At 49.3% G+C, this 15,696-nt stretch overlaps 3 protein-coding genes across 9 annotated transcripts in view; all 3 read right to left on the bottom strand.

The window, feature by feature from the left end:
• Nucleotides 1-15,696, bottom strand: part of TSPEAR (thrombospondin type laminin G domain and EAR repeats) — a 185,653-nt gene that overhangs the window by 41,311 nt on the left and 128,646 nt on the right. The gene's annotated exons all lie outside the window — the stretch shown is intronic.
• On the bottom strand, nucleotides 2,157-2,882 carry LOC147378992 (uncharacterized). Its single transcript, XM_086330511.1, has 2 exons — nucleotides 2,698-2,882; nucleotides 2,157-2,568 (listed from the first exon to the last, which is right to left on the bottom strand). The coding sequence occupies exons 1-2, from the start codon at nucleotides 2,880-2,882 to the stop codon at nucleotides 2,157-2,159; spliced, it is 597 nt and encodes a 198-aa protein (XP_086186637.1).
• Nucleotides 10,443-11,387, bottom strand: LOC147378991 (uncharacterized). 7 transcript variants are annotated; one of them, XM_086329840.1, is made up of 3 exons: nucleotides 11,334-11,387; nucleotides 10,971-11,285; nucleotides 10,443-10,865 (listed from the first exon to the last, which is right to left on the bottom strand). In XM_086329840.1, exons 1-3 carry the CDS (start codon nucleotides 11,385-11,387, stop codon nucleotides 10,563-10,565), a joined length of 672 nt encoding a protein of 223 aa, XP_086185966.1. In that variant the 3' UTR covers nucleotides 10,443-10,562. The 7 variants fall into 7 exon arrangements, with proteins under 7 accessions (XP_086185966.1, XP_086185698.1, XP_086185786.1 ...); XM_086329572.1 differs by having other exon boundaries at nucleotides 10,443-10,910; nucleotides 10,986-11,285; XM_086329660.1 differs by having other exon boundaries at nucleotides 10,443-10,805; nucleotides 10,959-11,387.

Raw genomic sequence — 15,696 nt, 5'->3', positions numbered from 1 at the left:
AAACGTAAGTGCACAGTCCTAAGTGAAAGAAGCCAATCTGAAAAGTTTCCACTCCTGATGGTTCCAAGGATATGACATTCTGGAAAAGACAAAACTATGGAGTCGGTAAAAAGATCAGTGGTTGCCAGGGTTAGCAGGGAAGAAGAGATGAACAGATGGAGCACAGAGGATTTTTAGGGCAGGGAAACTATTCCGTAATGCTCCACATGTGCTATAATACAGTTATCAAAACACATAGAACTTAGCAACAGCAAGGGTGAACTCTATGTAAACAATAGACTTTGGGTGATATTAACATGTCAGTGTAGGTTTATCCATTATAAGGAATGTAGCCCATTTGTAACAAATGCATCAAATCACAAGATACTGACGGTGGGTAGGCTGCACCTGTGTGAGGGTGTGACTATATAGGAACTCTATACCTCCCACTCAGCTTTGCTCTGAACCTAAAACTGCCCTAAAAAACAAGATATGTTAAGTTGATACAGGACAATTGAGGAGATCTGGGTTTTTTTAAGTGAATTTTGCTTATTTGTGCCTTCAAAGAATGAGTCCATATCACCTTAATTGCTTATTGCATTTCCTTTTAATATCTGGGCGTCTGTGCTAAGTTCTCCTCTTCCATTCCTACTATTTTCTCTCAGAATTGAGGCAACATCCTTCGGAAGAGCCACCCCATGTCCTGAGACTTATGAATATTTCCAACAGGCTGGTGGGGGCAGGTCCATTTAAGGCTGTCTCTCATCTCTGCCAATCAGTCCAGCTAACTTTATGGGTTTTCCCAGGCTCAGCCTCACACCTGTTTGCTTATCATTTCTCAGGGGACACTTAAGGGAGGCCCTCCGTGGACAGGGGAGTTTCTCAGAACAGCTCTCTTCTCTCTGGCATCCTGACCCCGGACACTAGCTGCCCCACAACGCCCCCAATTTGCAGACCAGCTCTAAAACTGAGGGATCCATGGCACTCCACCTGGGTTTCTGGCCTGGGTCCTGGAAACATTCTCGAGGGGGTGAGCTGGGCAGCTGTGAGACCCACTCAGTTTCTTTCCCCTCCCAGGTGGGCCTGTGCTGTCCTCCTCAAGTCCAGCATCTCAACCTCCTTGTGTCCTGACCTTGTTAGTTCTCTGGATCAGTCGGGGGGGAAGGTCATCCAGGCCCTCTCACCCCACACGGTTGGAGCAGCCCTCCCCCCTCCCACCACATTTCTGCTAAAAGTGCAGACCCCCTGGCTGACCAAAGGGGTGACCCCAGCCACATACAGGTTGTGTCACAGGGGTCCTTAGGTCACCTGCATGGAGCGGACTCAAGGGGCCAGTTCCATATGTTTCAAGTGGGCAGGAACAGTCCAGGGAGCCTGAGAAACCCGCAGACCATGACAGGTCTGCAGGGGACCAGCCACGGGACAGGGCCTGAGCAGGCACTGACTTCCTGGAGAAGCAGGAGCCCCACATGGCGGCCCTGCCCAGAGAGGTCAGGCCAATGCCCTTTGGGGTCTCAGTCACTTACTGCCGGGGCTTCCCCAGTAACTCAGACAGTAAAGAACCTGCCTGCAATGCAGGAGATCCAGGTTCGAACCCTGAGTCAGGAAGATCCCCTGGAGAAGGGAATAGCAACCCACTCAAGTATTCTTGCCTGGAGAATTCCATGGACAGAGGAACCTGGTGGGCTACAGTCTATGGGGTCTCAGAGAGTTGGACATGACTGACTGACTAACACACTCACTTCCTGACAGAAATGCTCTCGGCTGGAGGAGACTAGTGTCAGGTCACAATCGTGTGCTTCCTTCCACCCCTGCACCCACCCAACAGAGAACCACATGAAGGGAGCAATCAGGTGATGACATGAGTTTATTTATCCAGGTGCCTGATGGGGTGCTGACTGGTTGGAAGTCCAGGCCAAGTGACCCAGCTAGAGGATCTGGAGGGGTAGGGGGGCAGGTGACCCAGAGACAGCTGGAGGCGACTCCTGGGAGGCAGAAGCCCCAGGGAGCCGTGAAGTCAGGGTTCCTGGGGCAGGAGTGAGAGGTCAGTCAGTCAGGACAGTGGAGACATCGGGGACCCTGTCCTGAGTGAGGGCAACCACCCAGCCTAGGTCAGGACAGAGGACCAAGTCATAGGTGGAACCTGAGCTCGGCTGGCTCTGGGGACACATGCCAGGTCAGCAGCAGGGCTCCGGGGCTGAGGTTGGGATGCAGCAGGCCGGGCGTGAGCATGCGGGCCTGCAGAGGAGGGACACGGAGGAAGCCGGGCGGCAGCAGCTGGGCTGGCAGGAAGAATCGGGCACACAGCAGGCGGGGCGGCACACGGGGCGGCAGAGGAGGGACACAGAGGTGGAGGGTCTGCAGCAGGACGAGGGGGCTGAGCAGGGGGAGGCCTCACAGCACACGGGCCTGCAGCAGACAGGTGTGCAGCAGACAGGGGTGCAGCAGACGGGCCTGCAGCAGACAGGGGTGCAGCAGACGGGCCTGCAGCAGACAGGGGTGCAGCAGACGGGCTCACAGCAGGCCTGCTGGCAGGGGGAGGAAGTGCAGCAGGAGGGCTGGCAGCTTGACTGCTGGCAACATGAGGAGGTAGAACAGGGGGAGGCCTCACAGCAGACCGGCCTGCAGCAGACAGGTGTGCAGCAGACAGGTCTGCAGCAGACAGGTGTGCAGCAGACGGGCCTGCAGCAGATGGGCTCACAGCAGGCCTGCTGGCAGAGGGAGGAGCTGCTGCAGGCTGGCTGGCAGCAGGGGCTGGACTCACAGCTCACTGGGGCACAGAGGAGGGTCAGGCGGGGGGCCAGGGCACAGGAGCTGGGGGCACAGCAGGGGGACTCGCAGCAGCTCTCTGGACAGTCATAGCTCAGGTCGCTGGAGCAGACAGACAGGGTGGAGGCTGCCATGGTGGAGGTGGTGGGGCTGGAGGAGGGTTTGTGTGTGTGTGAGTGTATGAGCTGTGTGTGTGAGGTGCTTGGGGATGCAGGGCTTTTATACCTGGCCCCTGGCTTGTGTTGTCCCCACAGGAGACTCCCAGGCCCTCCCTTCCTTGTTGGGGTTGAGAGCTGGCGGCAGGAGCCCCTCATTAGTGCTGGCATAGTTTCCACAATTGTTTTTACTCATTAACCTGTGAGCGTAAATATCCCATGTTGCAGGATGTTTTTCCATTTCTCCTTTGTTTGGCTCCAGAAAAGATATAGAAAATATCTAGGTAAGATCCTACATGAAATGAACCCTGAATATTCATTGGAAGGCCTGATGCTGAAGCTGAAGCTCCAATCCTTTGGCCACTGATTCAAAGAGCTGACTCATTAGAAAAGACCCTGATGCCTGGCAAGATTAAAGCAGGAGGAGACAGGGACAATAGAGGACAAATTGGTTAGATAGTATCATTGACTCAATGGACATGAGTTTGTTCCTGCTGTTGGAGATGGTGAAGGATAGGGAAGCTAGCTGTCCTGTAGTCCATGGAGTCATGAACACTGGAACACGACTGAGTGACTGAACAACAGGAACAATGTTGATGAGGTTTAGAGGTGATCATATCTCTAAATTTGTGAATTTAGATGTTGAGCTCTCCTCTGTTTGAGGTGCAGTACTTTTAATATTGACTTTTACGCATTTTTAAACTTAGGTGTAATGTGACACGTGCACGTCTGTAAAATGCAAGTGGTCCAGGGGATGTGACGGTGCAACCAGGTGAGGGTCATGTTCAGCAGGGGGTGGGGGGAGATCCTGGCACTCACCCCCAGCAGCTGCTCTGCCAGCAGGAAGCATGGTGAGAGGGACATCCAGTCCCCTGCAGCCCAGCCAGTGTGCCTGAGAGGAGTGTTAACAGAGCACGGTCATATGTGGAGTCTGTTAGGAGATTTCAGGGAGTAGCGCTCACAGGTGTCTGAGTCAGGGGCTGTGTTCATCAACCTTTCACCCAGACCCAACTGCTCACAGCACACCCTGTGCACCCCACACTTCTCAGCCGAGCAACCTGCCCCTGTGGCCAGAGTTTGCCTTCCTCAAGGGCGATGCCCTGAAAGACTCAGAGAGAAGGAGGGTCTCCTGCTGGAGAACCGCGTGTGAGCAGCAGAGACTCGAGGACCCGAAGCAACACCCAGAAGTAAAGCTCAGGCAAGAGTTGGTTTTCCTTGTGGATACAAGAAGATGTGGTCCCAGGGAGCCTGGAACAGCAAGTCAGCACAGGCTGACTCTGGGAAGACAGTGACATCTGGGCAGTGGTCATCAAGGTGGCCCTGACCATGGCTGTGGGGTCAGATGACACTGTCTGAGCACCTGTTCTAGGCCAGGTGGTGAGCTGAATGCTCTACACCTGCCAAGTCACTTGATTTCACATCCACTCAGCAAGGAAGTTTCTGTAAGTAGGTGAGGAAGCCCAGGCACAGAGAAGTTAAGCAACCATGTCCAGGTCACACAGCCCAAAGTCTCAGGACTGGGACTGGAAGCCAGCCGTCTGTGTATAGGATCGAGGCTCTTAGCCAGGCCTTCCCCCAGGCCAACTTCAGTGCTACTCGCAGAAGGAAGCACGTGTCCAGGGAAGCTTAGCACCAGGCAGCTGAGCTGAAAATTTACAACAGAGGCGGGAAGCAGCAAAATTAACACCACAGAAAATCAACCCTGTGGTTTTCAGCACAAACACTGCTACTTCCTCCAATCCACAGAGGTAAAGTATGCATGCTTGCTCAGGGGTTCAGTCGTGTCTGATTCTTTGTTACCCTGTGGACTGTAGCCTGCCAGGTTCCTCTGTCTATGGCATTCTCCAGGCAAGAATACTGGGGTGAGGTGCCACTTCTTACTCCAACAGAGTGTAGTGAAATTTGCTCAGTCGTGTCTGACTTTTTGTGACCTCATAGATTATACAGTCCAAGGAATTCTCCAGGCCAGAATACTGGAGTGGGTAGCCTTTCCCTTCTCCAGGGGATCTTCCCAACCCAGGGATCCAACCCAGGTCTCCCGCACTGCAGGCGGATTCTTTAGCAGCTGAGCCACAAGGGAAGCCCAACAGAGGTAAAGCATAAATCCCTGAATATGATGAGAGAAAATGTAATAAACAGACCATGTGTTTCGCTGACACCAAACGTGATCGCTCAGTTGCTAACAAGGAAGAAGGAAGAGCTAGGATAGAACAGTAAAGATAGGACTGAACATGAACCACTGTGAGCTGAGTGCACCAAGGTGGGTGCGTTTGGACTGGAAGGGCCTCATAAATTCAAGAGCATCAGATTTTTAGAGCCCACCATAAACATACATTCAGTCAGTTCAGTTGCTCAGTCATGTCCGACTGCGATCCCATGGACTTCAGCACGTCAGGCCTCCCTGTCCATCACCAACTCCTGGAGTTTACTTAAACTCATGTCCATTGAGTTAGTGATACCATCCAACCATCTCATGCTCTGTCATCCCCTTCTCCTCCTACCTTCAAACTTTCCCAGCATCAGGGTCTTTTCAAATGAGTCAGCTCTTCGCATCAGGTGGCCAAAGGATTGTAGTTTCAGTTTCAGCATCAGTCCTTCCCATGAACATTCAGGACTGATGTCCTTTAGGATGGACTGGTTAGATCTCTTGCAGTCCAAGGGACTCTCAAGAGTCTTCTCCAACACCACAGTTCCAAAGCATCAATTCTTCTGAGCTCAACTTTCTTTATGGTTCAACTCTCACATCCACCCACAACTACTGGAAAAACCATAGACTAGACAGACCTTTGTTGGTAGAGTAATGTCTCTGCTTTTGAATATGCTTTCTAGGTTAGTCATAACTTTTCTTCTAAAGAGTAAGCGTCTTTTTATTTCATGGCTGCAGTCACCATCTGCAGTGATTTTGGAGCCCCCCAAAATCAAGTCTGCCACTGTTTCCACTGTTTTTCCATCTATTTCCCCTGAAGTGATGGGACCAGATGCCATAATCTTTGTTTTCTGTTTTCTTTAAGCCAATTTTTTCACTCTCCTCTTTCACCTTCATCAAGAGGCTCTTTAGTTCTTCTTCACTTTCTGCCATAAGGGTGGTGTCATCTGCATATCTGAGGTTATTGACTTACTCCCAGCAATCTTGATTTCAGCTTGAGCTTCAGCCAGCCCAAAATTTCTCATGATGTACTCTGCATGTAAGTTAAATACGCACAGTGACAATATATCGCCTTGATGTAGTCCTTTTCCTATTTGGAACCAGTCTGTTGTTCCATGTCCAGTTCTAACTGTTGCTTCCTGACCTGCATACAGATTTCTCAAGAGGCAGGTCAGGTGGTCTGGTATTCCCATCTCTTTCAGAATTTTCCACAGTTTATCAGGATCCACACAGTCAAAGGCATTGGCATAGTCAATAAAGCAGAAATAGATGTTTTTCTGGAACTCTCTTGCTTTTTTGATGATCCATCAGACGTTGGCAATTTGATCTCTGGCTCCTCTGCCATTTTAAAAACCAGCTTGAACATCTCGTAGTTCACAGTTCACGTACTGTTGAAGCCTGGCTTGGAGAATTTTGAGCATTATTTTGCTAGAGTGTGAGACTGAATATTCTTTGGCATTGCCTTTCTTAGCAAGTTGAATGAAAACTGATATTTTCCAGTGCTCTTGCCACTGTTGAGTTTTCCAAATTGGCAATTTTTAAATGAACTGAATGAAGGGCAGCTCCATCTCCAGGTAGGAAGAAATGGCCGACAGTCTGGTCTGGAAATGAACTATTACCAGGCAGTCCCCGGACCTCTCCCACCAAACAGTGAAAGACACAGAGCTTCAGGGGGAACACTGGGCACTAAGGCTGATTTTTTTCTTTTTTCAAATTATTACGTCTTTATCCTGCATTGGCAGGCCAAGTCTTTACCAGTAGTGCCACCTGGGAAGCCCCTTATATCTTTCTCAAGGAAAGAGAATAGCAGTGTATTTTCACATAAGCAAGAGCTTGGAAAACACTCTACTCATGTTTCCCTCCTGGAGAAACATCTAAAGAAACAAGACGAATGATGGGACTCCCCTGGAGGTCCAGTGGTTGAGGATCCACCTTCCAGTGCATGGGGTGTGGGTTCAGTCCCTGGTCCGGGAGCCAAGATGCCACACAGCCCTCAGCCAGAAAAACCGAAACACAAAAAAGAAGCAATTGGTAACAAATTCAATAAAGACGTTTAAAAAGGTCCAGATTAAAAAAAATCTTAAGAACAAAAACCAGAAAGAAAGAAGACAAATGGCCCAGTGATGAAACATACAGGAGAACATGGGGAATTGGGCAGGTGTAGGTGAGAAGAAATAAAGACGCTTACTCTTTGGAAGGAAAGTTATGACCAACCTAGATAGTATATTGAAAAGCAGAGATATTACTTTGCCAACAAAAGTCCGTCTAGTCAAGGTAATGGTTTTTTCAGCGGTCATCTATGGATGTGACAGCTGGACTGTGCAGAAAGCTGAGCACTGAAGAATTGATGCTTTTGAACTGTGGTGTTGGAGAAGACCCTTGAGAATCCCTTGGACTGCAAGGAGATCCAACCATCCATCCTAAAGGAGATCAGTCCTGGGTGTCCATTTAAGGACTGATGCCGAAGCTGAAACTCCAATATTTTGGCCACCAAATGTGAAGAGCTGACTCATTGGAAAAGACCCTGATGCTTGGAGGGACTGGGGGCAGGAGAAGGGGACAACAGAGGATGAGATGGCTGGATGGCATCACCAACTCTATGGACATGAGTTTGAGTGAACTCCAAGAGCTTTTGATGGACAGGGAGGCCTGGCATGCTGTGATTCATGGGGTCCCAAAGAGTCAGATACGACTGAGAAACTGAACTGAACTGAGGTGAGAAGAAAAGGAAGATAAGTCTAAATAGCCAGAGCGATGGGTTCTGTTGGCAACACAAAGTTGATACTTCCCATGCAGTGACCCTGGTGAGACTCTGATACTTCATTAATATCAGATGTATTGAAATGCTAAGCTTTTGAATTATTGTTGATCAGTCACTAAGTGAAGTCCAATTCTTTGTGACCCTATGGACTGCAGCACGCCAGGCTCCTCTGTCCTCCACTATCTCCCAGAGTTTGCTCAAATTCATACCCACTGAGTCGATGATGCTATCTAAGCTATGATGCTCACCCTCTGCTACCCGCTCTCCTTTTGCCATCAGTCTTTCCCAACATTAGAGTCTTGTCTAATGAGTCAGCTCTTCGAATCAGGTGGCCAAAGTATTGGAGCTTCAGCTTTAGCATCAGTCCTTCCAATGAAAGTTCAGGCTTGATCTCCTTGCTGTCCAAGGGACTCTCAAGAGTCTTCTCCAACACCATAGATCAAAAGCACCAATTCTTTGGTGCTCAGCCTTCTTTATAGTCCAACTCTCACATACATACATGACTACTGGAAAAACTACAGCTTTGACTAGACAAACCTTTGTTGGTAAAGTTGTCTCTGCTTCTTAATATGATGTCCAGGTTGGTCATAGCCTTTCTTCTAAGGAGCAAGCATCTTTTAATTTCATGGCTGCAGTCATGAAATCACAGCCATCTGCAGTGATTTTGGAGGCCCAAAAAATAAAGTCTGTCACTGTTTCCATTGTTTCCCCATCTATTTCCCATGAAATGATGGGACCAGATGCCATGATCTTACTTTTTTGAATGCTGAGTTTCATGTCAGATTTTTCACTCTCCTCTTTCACCCTCATCAAGAGGCTCTCTAGTTTCTCTTCAGTTTCTGCCATAAGGGTGGTATCATCTGCATAGCTGAGTTTGTTGATATTTCTCCTAGCCATTTTGATTCCAGCTTGTACTTCATCCCGCCTGGCATTTTGCATGATGTACTCTGCATATAAGCTAAATAAGCAGGGTGACAATATACAGCCTTGATACTCCTTTCCAATTTGGAACCAGTCCACTGTTACATATCCAGTTCTAATCGTTGCTTCTTGACCCACATTCAGGTTTCTCAGGAGACAGGTAGTGTGGTCTGCTATTCCCATGTCTTTAAACATTTTGCATATATTGGGGTTAATAAAATGTAATTAAATAAACTCTACCTGTCTTTTTCACTTTGAATGTGGCTATTATAACAGCTGGGCTTCCCTTGCGGCTGAGCAGTGAAGGATTCGCCTGCCAGCAGGAACTGCAGCAGACCCAGATTTGACCCCTGGGTCAGGAGGAGCCCTGGAGGAGGGCACAGAGGCCCACTCCTGACTCTTGCCTGGAGAAGCTCATGGACAGAAGAGTCAGGCAGCTTACAGCCCATAAGGTCACAGAACTCAGACACACTTCAAGCAACTCAGCACACACATGTGCGTATTATAATAGGTACAATTACATTTGAGGCCCCCGCCAAGGCCCTTCACACTGCCCCGCAGGTGTCTGCCTACCCAGCAGTGTCCCAAAGGGCCAGGGTATGTCCCTCCTCCCCATATTTCCCCAGAGGGATAGCTGCCTTAATACTTGAATTCCTGAGGGCATCGCCCAGCGAGCACCTGCCATTTCCAAATAGCCCATCCCCCTTGGCTGTCGGTACCTGTGATGAATAGTTTCAAAGGTCAACTGACCAGGTCACGGTGTCCAGTTGTTTGGGTAAACATGTCTGGATGTCATGACACAGTTGCTTCTTAGGTGAGATCAATACTGAAATCAGTGGACTCGGAGTAAAACAGATTATCCTAAAAAATGTGGGTGGGTTACACCCAAGAGTTGAAGACCTTGAGAACAGACTGAGGTCCCCCAAGAAGAAAGAGATTCTACCAGCTGGTCCTCTGTAGCTGCAACACCGACTCTTCCCTGGAAGCTCACCCTGCAGATTTGGGTCTGGCCCGCCTCCAAACTGTGTGAGCTAGCTCCTCAACATCAATCTCTGCATACCTGCACATGTCTTATGGGTTCTTTCTCTGGAGAACCTTGACTCACACAGGCTCCCAACATCACTGCATGTGGCTCTCACCATCCAGACCTTCGCACACAGAGAGAAGCACTCACACTCCTGTCCAGGGCACTAGGGAACAGCTGGCACCAGCCTGTCTGAAGCCGTTTCTGGAGTAAGCTTTACGTATTCAAGGCAGATGTTTACTAAACGGGGTCTCCGTTGTCCCTAGTGAGGCCCCATGTTCCCAGTGTGCAAGCCTGGGGCCTGGACATATGCCCCACTGCCACCCATCACTCACTTCATGCAGGGGTCTACAGGTGAGCAGGATACTCTGGACTGGAGGCTGCAGTCGAATTATGGCCTCAGGACACCCTGGCAGAGAGTAGCAGGGCGTGGTTAGCCATGCCTGATGATGTTACAGTCCTGGATACAACTCAAGGCCAGGTTTCTAAACCAGCCCAGACCACTGTCCACAACAAAGGTCTTTCCCAGGGTTTGAAGAGATATGCATTCAAGGCACAGAGAGGGCATGACAATGACTTTATTTGTTAATAGGCAGACCCTTCAGCTAGGTCAGGACAAAATCCATGACCAACAAGGATGGAGAGCAGCATGCTGGCTGACACTCAGGGCCTGGAGGGAACCAGAAGCCAACCCAGGCTGCTCACAGGAAACTCAGGGGCAGAAGGAGACCCCAGACTGGCCTAAGGCTACAGAAATTTCAGGTGAAAGTCAGCGTTGGCCCTGGAAGAAGTTGGCAATGTGCCAGGTCAGCAACAGGGCTCTGGGGCTGAGGTTGGGATGCAGCAAGCAGGGCGGGAGCACGCAGGCCGGCAGAGCAGGGACACGCTGGAGGCCGGGCGGCAGCAGCTGGGCTGGCAGGAGGAGGTGGGCACACAGCAGGCTGGGCGGCACACAGGACGGCAGAGAAGGGACACAGAGGAAGAGGGTCTGCAACTGACCGAGGAGCAGGGATTGGGCTGGCAGCACAAGGAGGCTGAGCAGGGGGAGGACTCACAGCACACGGGCCTGCAGCAGACAGGTGTGTAGCAGACGGGCCTGCAGCAGACCGGCTCACAGCAGTCTTGCTGGCAGGGGGAGGAGGTGCATGAGGAGGACTGGCAGCTAGACTGCTTGCAACATGAGGAAGTAGAACAGAGGGAGGCCTGACAGCAGACAGGTGTGCAGCAGACAGGCCTGCAGCAGACAGGTGTGCAGCAGACAGGCCTGCAGCAGACAGGTGTGCAGCAGACAGGCCTGCAGCAGACGGGCTCACAGCAGGCCGGCTGGCAGGGGGAGGAGGTGCAGCAGGAGGACTGGCAGCTAGACTGCTGGCAGCACAAGTCCGTGCAGGAGCTGCTGCAGGCTGGCTGGCAGCAGGGGCTGGACTCGCAGCTCACTGGGGCGCAGAGGAGGGTCAGCCGGGGGGCTGGAGCACAGCAGCTGGGGGCACAGCAGGGGGGCTCGCAGCAGCTCTCTGGACAGTCGTCCACCTGCCAGGAGGACCCGGTGCAGGAGTCACAGGACCCGGGCAGGCAGACCCGGCTGCCGTAGCTCAGGTCACTGGAGCAGACAGACAAGGCAGAGGAAGCCATGGTGGAGGCGGTGGGGCTGGAGGAGGGTGAGGATGTGAGTGTGTGTGGAGTGAGTGAGTGAGTGTGTGAGCACTGCTCAGGGCTGTGGGCCTTTTATACCCTGTCCAGGTGTATGTTGGGCCAGCTGAAGGCTCCCTGAGGCTTCCCTTTCCTTGTTGGTGTTTTGAGCCCCTATTACTTCTTGTTTATTTACACAAGAGTTTGCTGCTTATATAATGCATGTCCTGGTTGAGGGCTGGATCACCCCTGAGCTGTGTGAGGTTCTCTAAGCAAACACAGAATTAATCTAGGGTCCCAGAACCCCACCCGTGTGTGCCTGCAGGCTCTCCTCTCCCACCTGTCTCCATGGCTCTGCAGGGGAGCGGCTGTGAACCCCCGTCTCAGAGACTTGGCATCGCAGAGCTCAAAGTTGGGACAGTGCTGTCACCTGCTGTAGGACATCCCTCTCAAGCACCAGGGCTGAACAGTGGACAGACCAGCCAAAGGGAGAAGGAGTGAGTGAGAAGAACCAAGACATGTCTCAAGCACAGCGCAGGATGGAGGGAAGGTCCAGCTGCGTCAGACGAGGTTTCCAGGGACAGAATGTGTGCAGCAAAGGGAGAAACAGAACACTTTCCAGAGAGAAGGGAAAGAAACATGGTGCTTCCGATTTGGAACTTGGACCGAACTAGGACAAGAGGAATGGAAAACGGTGCGTGTCTGACACACTGGTGAAATGTCTGACGCCAAATATGAGGAAACAGCCTAAAAGCTTCCAGAGAGTTTGGCATCTGACTTCAGTCAGCCAATGAACATACCTGAAGACAGTGCAACCAACTCTTGAAAGTCTGAGGAAAGTGGGTTATCAGGCAGATGGAGATTAGAGCATTTCTGATAAGACAGCTATTCTGAAAAGAAGCCACTCGTACAGATTCTACAAAAACCACCTTGAGAGTACATGGTCCAGAAAAAGAGCGAGCCCAAAGGCAGGCAGAATATAAGAAAGAATAATAAAGAACAACAAAGTCAGCAAAAAGCAGACAGAGGGAGAGGAGGTCCATCGGCTTGGCCCTGTAGAAGCAAGTGCCTGCTGGCTGTCCCGCCCTTCTGGCCTTCGACACACTCTTTTCCAAGTGCAGTTCTCTGAGTTTGACAAATGCAGACATACCCCCACCAGACCATACAGGCCCCCAAACTCCTGTCCCACTGGAATCAGCTCCTCCCTCGGCCCAAAGCCCCAGGCAAGTGCTGATTCAAAATCACCGCAGTTGTGACTTTTCTAGGAGGTCACATACATGGAATCGTACACCGGGTGGCCTTTGGGGTCTGGCTTCTTTCGCTTGGCAAAATGCAGTGGCCGTGGTGCTGTGTGCATCTGAGGTTCCTCCCTGTTCCTGCTGCGTAGTGTCCATGGTGAGGGTGCTCCACCATGTGTTCGCTGGACAGTTGGGAGACCTATTCATGACTTCCTGTGTTTGGTAATTATGAACAAACCTGCTGTCAACATTCTTTGTGCACAGCTTTCTGTGTGATCCTGTTTTCATCCTCTAGGATAAATACCCAGGCGGGGCATAGCTGGATCGGATGGGAACTGTATGTTTAGCTTGATAGGAACCTGCTAAGCTCTTTCCCCAAGTGGCTGAGCCATTCTGCACTCCCACCAGCAATGCGTGAACGTTCTCGTGGCTGTATATCCTCGGCCAACAGTTGATATTGTGAGGGTTTTAATTTTGGCCATGCTAATAGGCATGAGGGCTTCCAAGATGGCCTGGTGGTTGAGTCCATCTGCCAGTGCAGGAGATGTTGAGTTCGATCTCCTGGGTGGGAAATCCTCTAAAGAGGGAAATAGCAACCCACTCCAGTATTCTTGCCTGGGAAATCCCATGGACAGAGGAGCCTGGCAGGCTACAGTCCATGGGGTCGAAAAGAGTTAAACACAACTTAGTGACTAAACAGGGCTTCCCTCACAGCTCAGTTGGTAAAGAATCCACCTGCTATGCAGGAGACCCTGGTTCAATTTCTGGGTCGGGAAGATCTGCTGGAGAAGGGATAGGCTACCCATTCCAGTGTTCTTAGACTTCCTTTGTGGCTCAGCGGTGAAGAATGTGCCTGCAATGCGGGACACCTGGGTTCGATCCCTGGGCTGGGAAGACCCCTGGAGAAGGGAAAGGCTACCCATTCCAGTATTCTGGCCTGGATAATTAAGAGTCAGATGCAACTGAGCAACTTTTGCTTCACTTCACTTCACTTAGTGACTAAACAACAACAATAGGTATGCAGTACTACCTTAGTATCGGAGAAGGCACTGGCAGCCCACTCCAGTACTCTTGCCTGGAAAATCCCATGGACGGAGGAGCCTGGAAGGCTGCAGTCCATGGGGTCGCTAAGAGTCAGACACGACTGAGCGATTTCACTTTCACTTTTCACTTTCATGCTTCGGAGAAGGAAATGGCAACCCACTCCAGTGTTCTTGCCTGGAGAATCCCAGGGATGGAGGAGCCTGGTGGGCTGCCGTTTATGGGGTCACACTGAGTCGGACATGACTGATGCGACTTAGCAGCAGCAGCAGTACCTTAGCATAATTCAAACTTGCACTTCCCCAAAGACCAGTGATACGGTGAGGTTCTCTAATGTACTTCTTTGCCAAACTTATCCACAGAGGCTGTGTCATTTATTTTATGTATCAAAGCTCCAGTTTCTCCACATCCTTGCCAAAACAGTTATGGTAATTGTTTTTAATTCTAGCCTTTCTCATAGGTATGAAGGGGACTTTGTTGCGGTTTTAATTTGCACTTCCCTAATGAGTAATGGACAAGGCAATGGTACCCTACTCCAGTACTCTTGCCTGGAAAATCCCATGGGCAGAGGAGCCTGGTAGGCTGCAGTCCATGGGGTCGCAAAGAGTCGGACACAACGAGCGACTTCCCTTTCACTTTTCACTTTCATGCACTGGAGAAGGAAATGGCAACCCACTCCAGTGTTCTTGCCTGGAGAATCCCAGGGGTGGGGGAGCCTGGTGGGCTGCCATCTATGGGGTCGCACAGAGTCGGACACGACTGAGAGAATGAACTGAACTGAACTAAATGAGTAATGATGTGGAGCATCATTTTATATGCTTATTGGCCATCCCTGCATCTTCTTTGATATTTCTTCAAATCTTTAGGCCCTTTTCTTTGTTAGTTTTTCTTGATGTTAGATTTTGAGTGTTCTTTATATATTTTGGATACAAGTACTATAACTATAAAACTCTTTTAAGAAAAAATAGGACAAAACTTCACAACCTTGAATTTGGCAGTCATTTCCTGGATATGACACCAATGACACAGTCAGCATAAGAAAATATAAAAACTGGACTTTATGAAAATTTTAAATATTTTTCATCAAAATGTAGTATCAACACAGAACAAAGGTAACCCAAAGAAGTGTGAGGAAACATTTGAAAATCATATGTCTGATAAGAGATTGATATCTAGAATGTATAGAAAACTCCTAAAACTCAATAACAACAACAAAAAACCTAACTCAGAAATGAGCAAAGGCCACGAATAGACATTTTTCCAAAGAAGATATGCAAATGGCCAATAAGCACATGAAAATATACTCAATATAACCAATCATTAGAGAAATGCAAATCAAAACTATAATGAGTTACCACCTTACACCTCTTAGTAAAATGACCATTTATTTTAAAAAACAACATAAATATTGGTGAGTCTGTGAAGAAACTGGAACACTTGTACACTGTTGGTAGGAACATGATCTGGTACAGCTACGTGGAAATCAGTATGATGGTTCCTCAATACATGAAAAGTAGAATTACTGTATGATCCAGTATTTCTACTGGGTCTATGCTGAAAAGAATTGAAAGCTGAATCTTGAAGAGCTATTTGTAAACCACATTCATAGAAGCATTTTTCAAAATAGCTGTAAAGTGGGAGCCATTCAGGTGTTCACTGCTAGATGAATGGATAAGCAAAATGTAGTATACACATAGAATGGAATATTATTCACCTGTTAACAGGAAGTAAATCTGGCACTATTATGGATGAATGATGAGGACATTATGGTAAGATAAATAAGCCAGTCACAAAAAGACAAACACTTTGTGATTTCACTTACACGAAGTACTTTAGAGACAAAAAGTAGAATAATACTTTCCATGGGCTGCGAGAAAGGAAGTATGGGTATTGTTTAATGTGTATAGAGTTTGTTTTGCAAGATAAAGAGTTCCAAGTATGGATAGTGGAAATGGTTACACATGGTTATGAATGTACTTAATACCATTGAACTGTACACTTTAAAGTGGTTAAGGTTGTAAACTTTGTGTTAT

This window comes from Bos grunniens, chromosome 1, assembly GCF_055505025.1.
Source record: "Bos grunniens cultivar Pamir isolate PY7600 chromosome 1, Bosgru_T2T1.0, whole genome shotgun sequence".
Lineage (NCBI taxonomy): Eukaryota > Metazoa > Chordata > Mammalia > Artiodactyla > Bovidae > Bos > Bos grunniens.
Note: the sequence above shows the minus strand (reverse complement) of the source record. Positions and strands in the feature narration are given on the sequence as shown.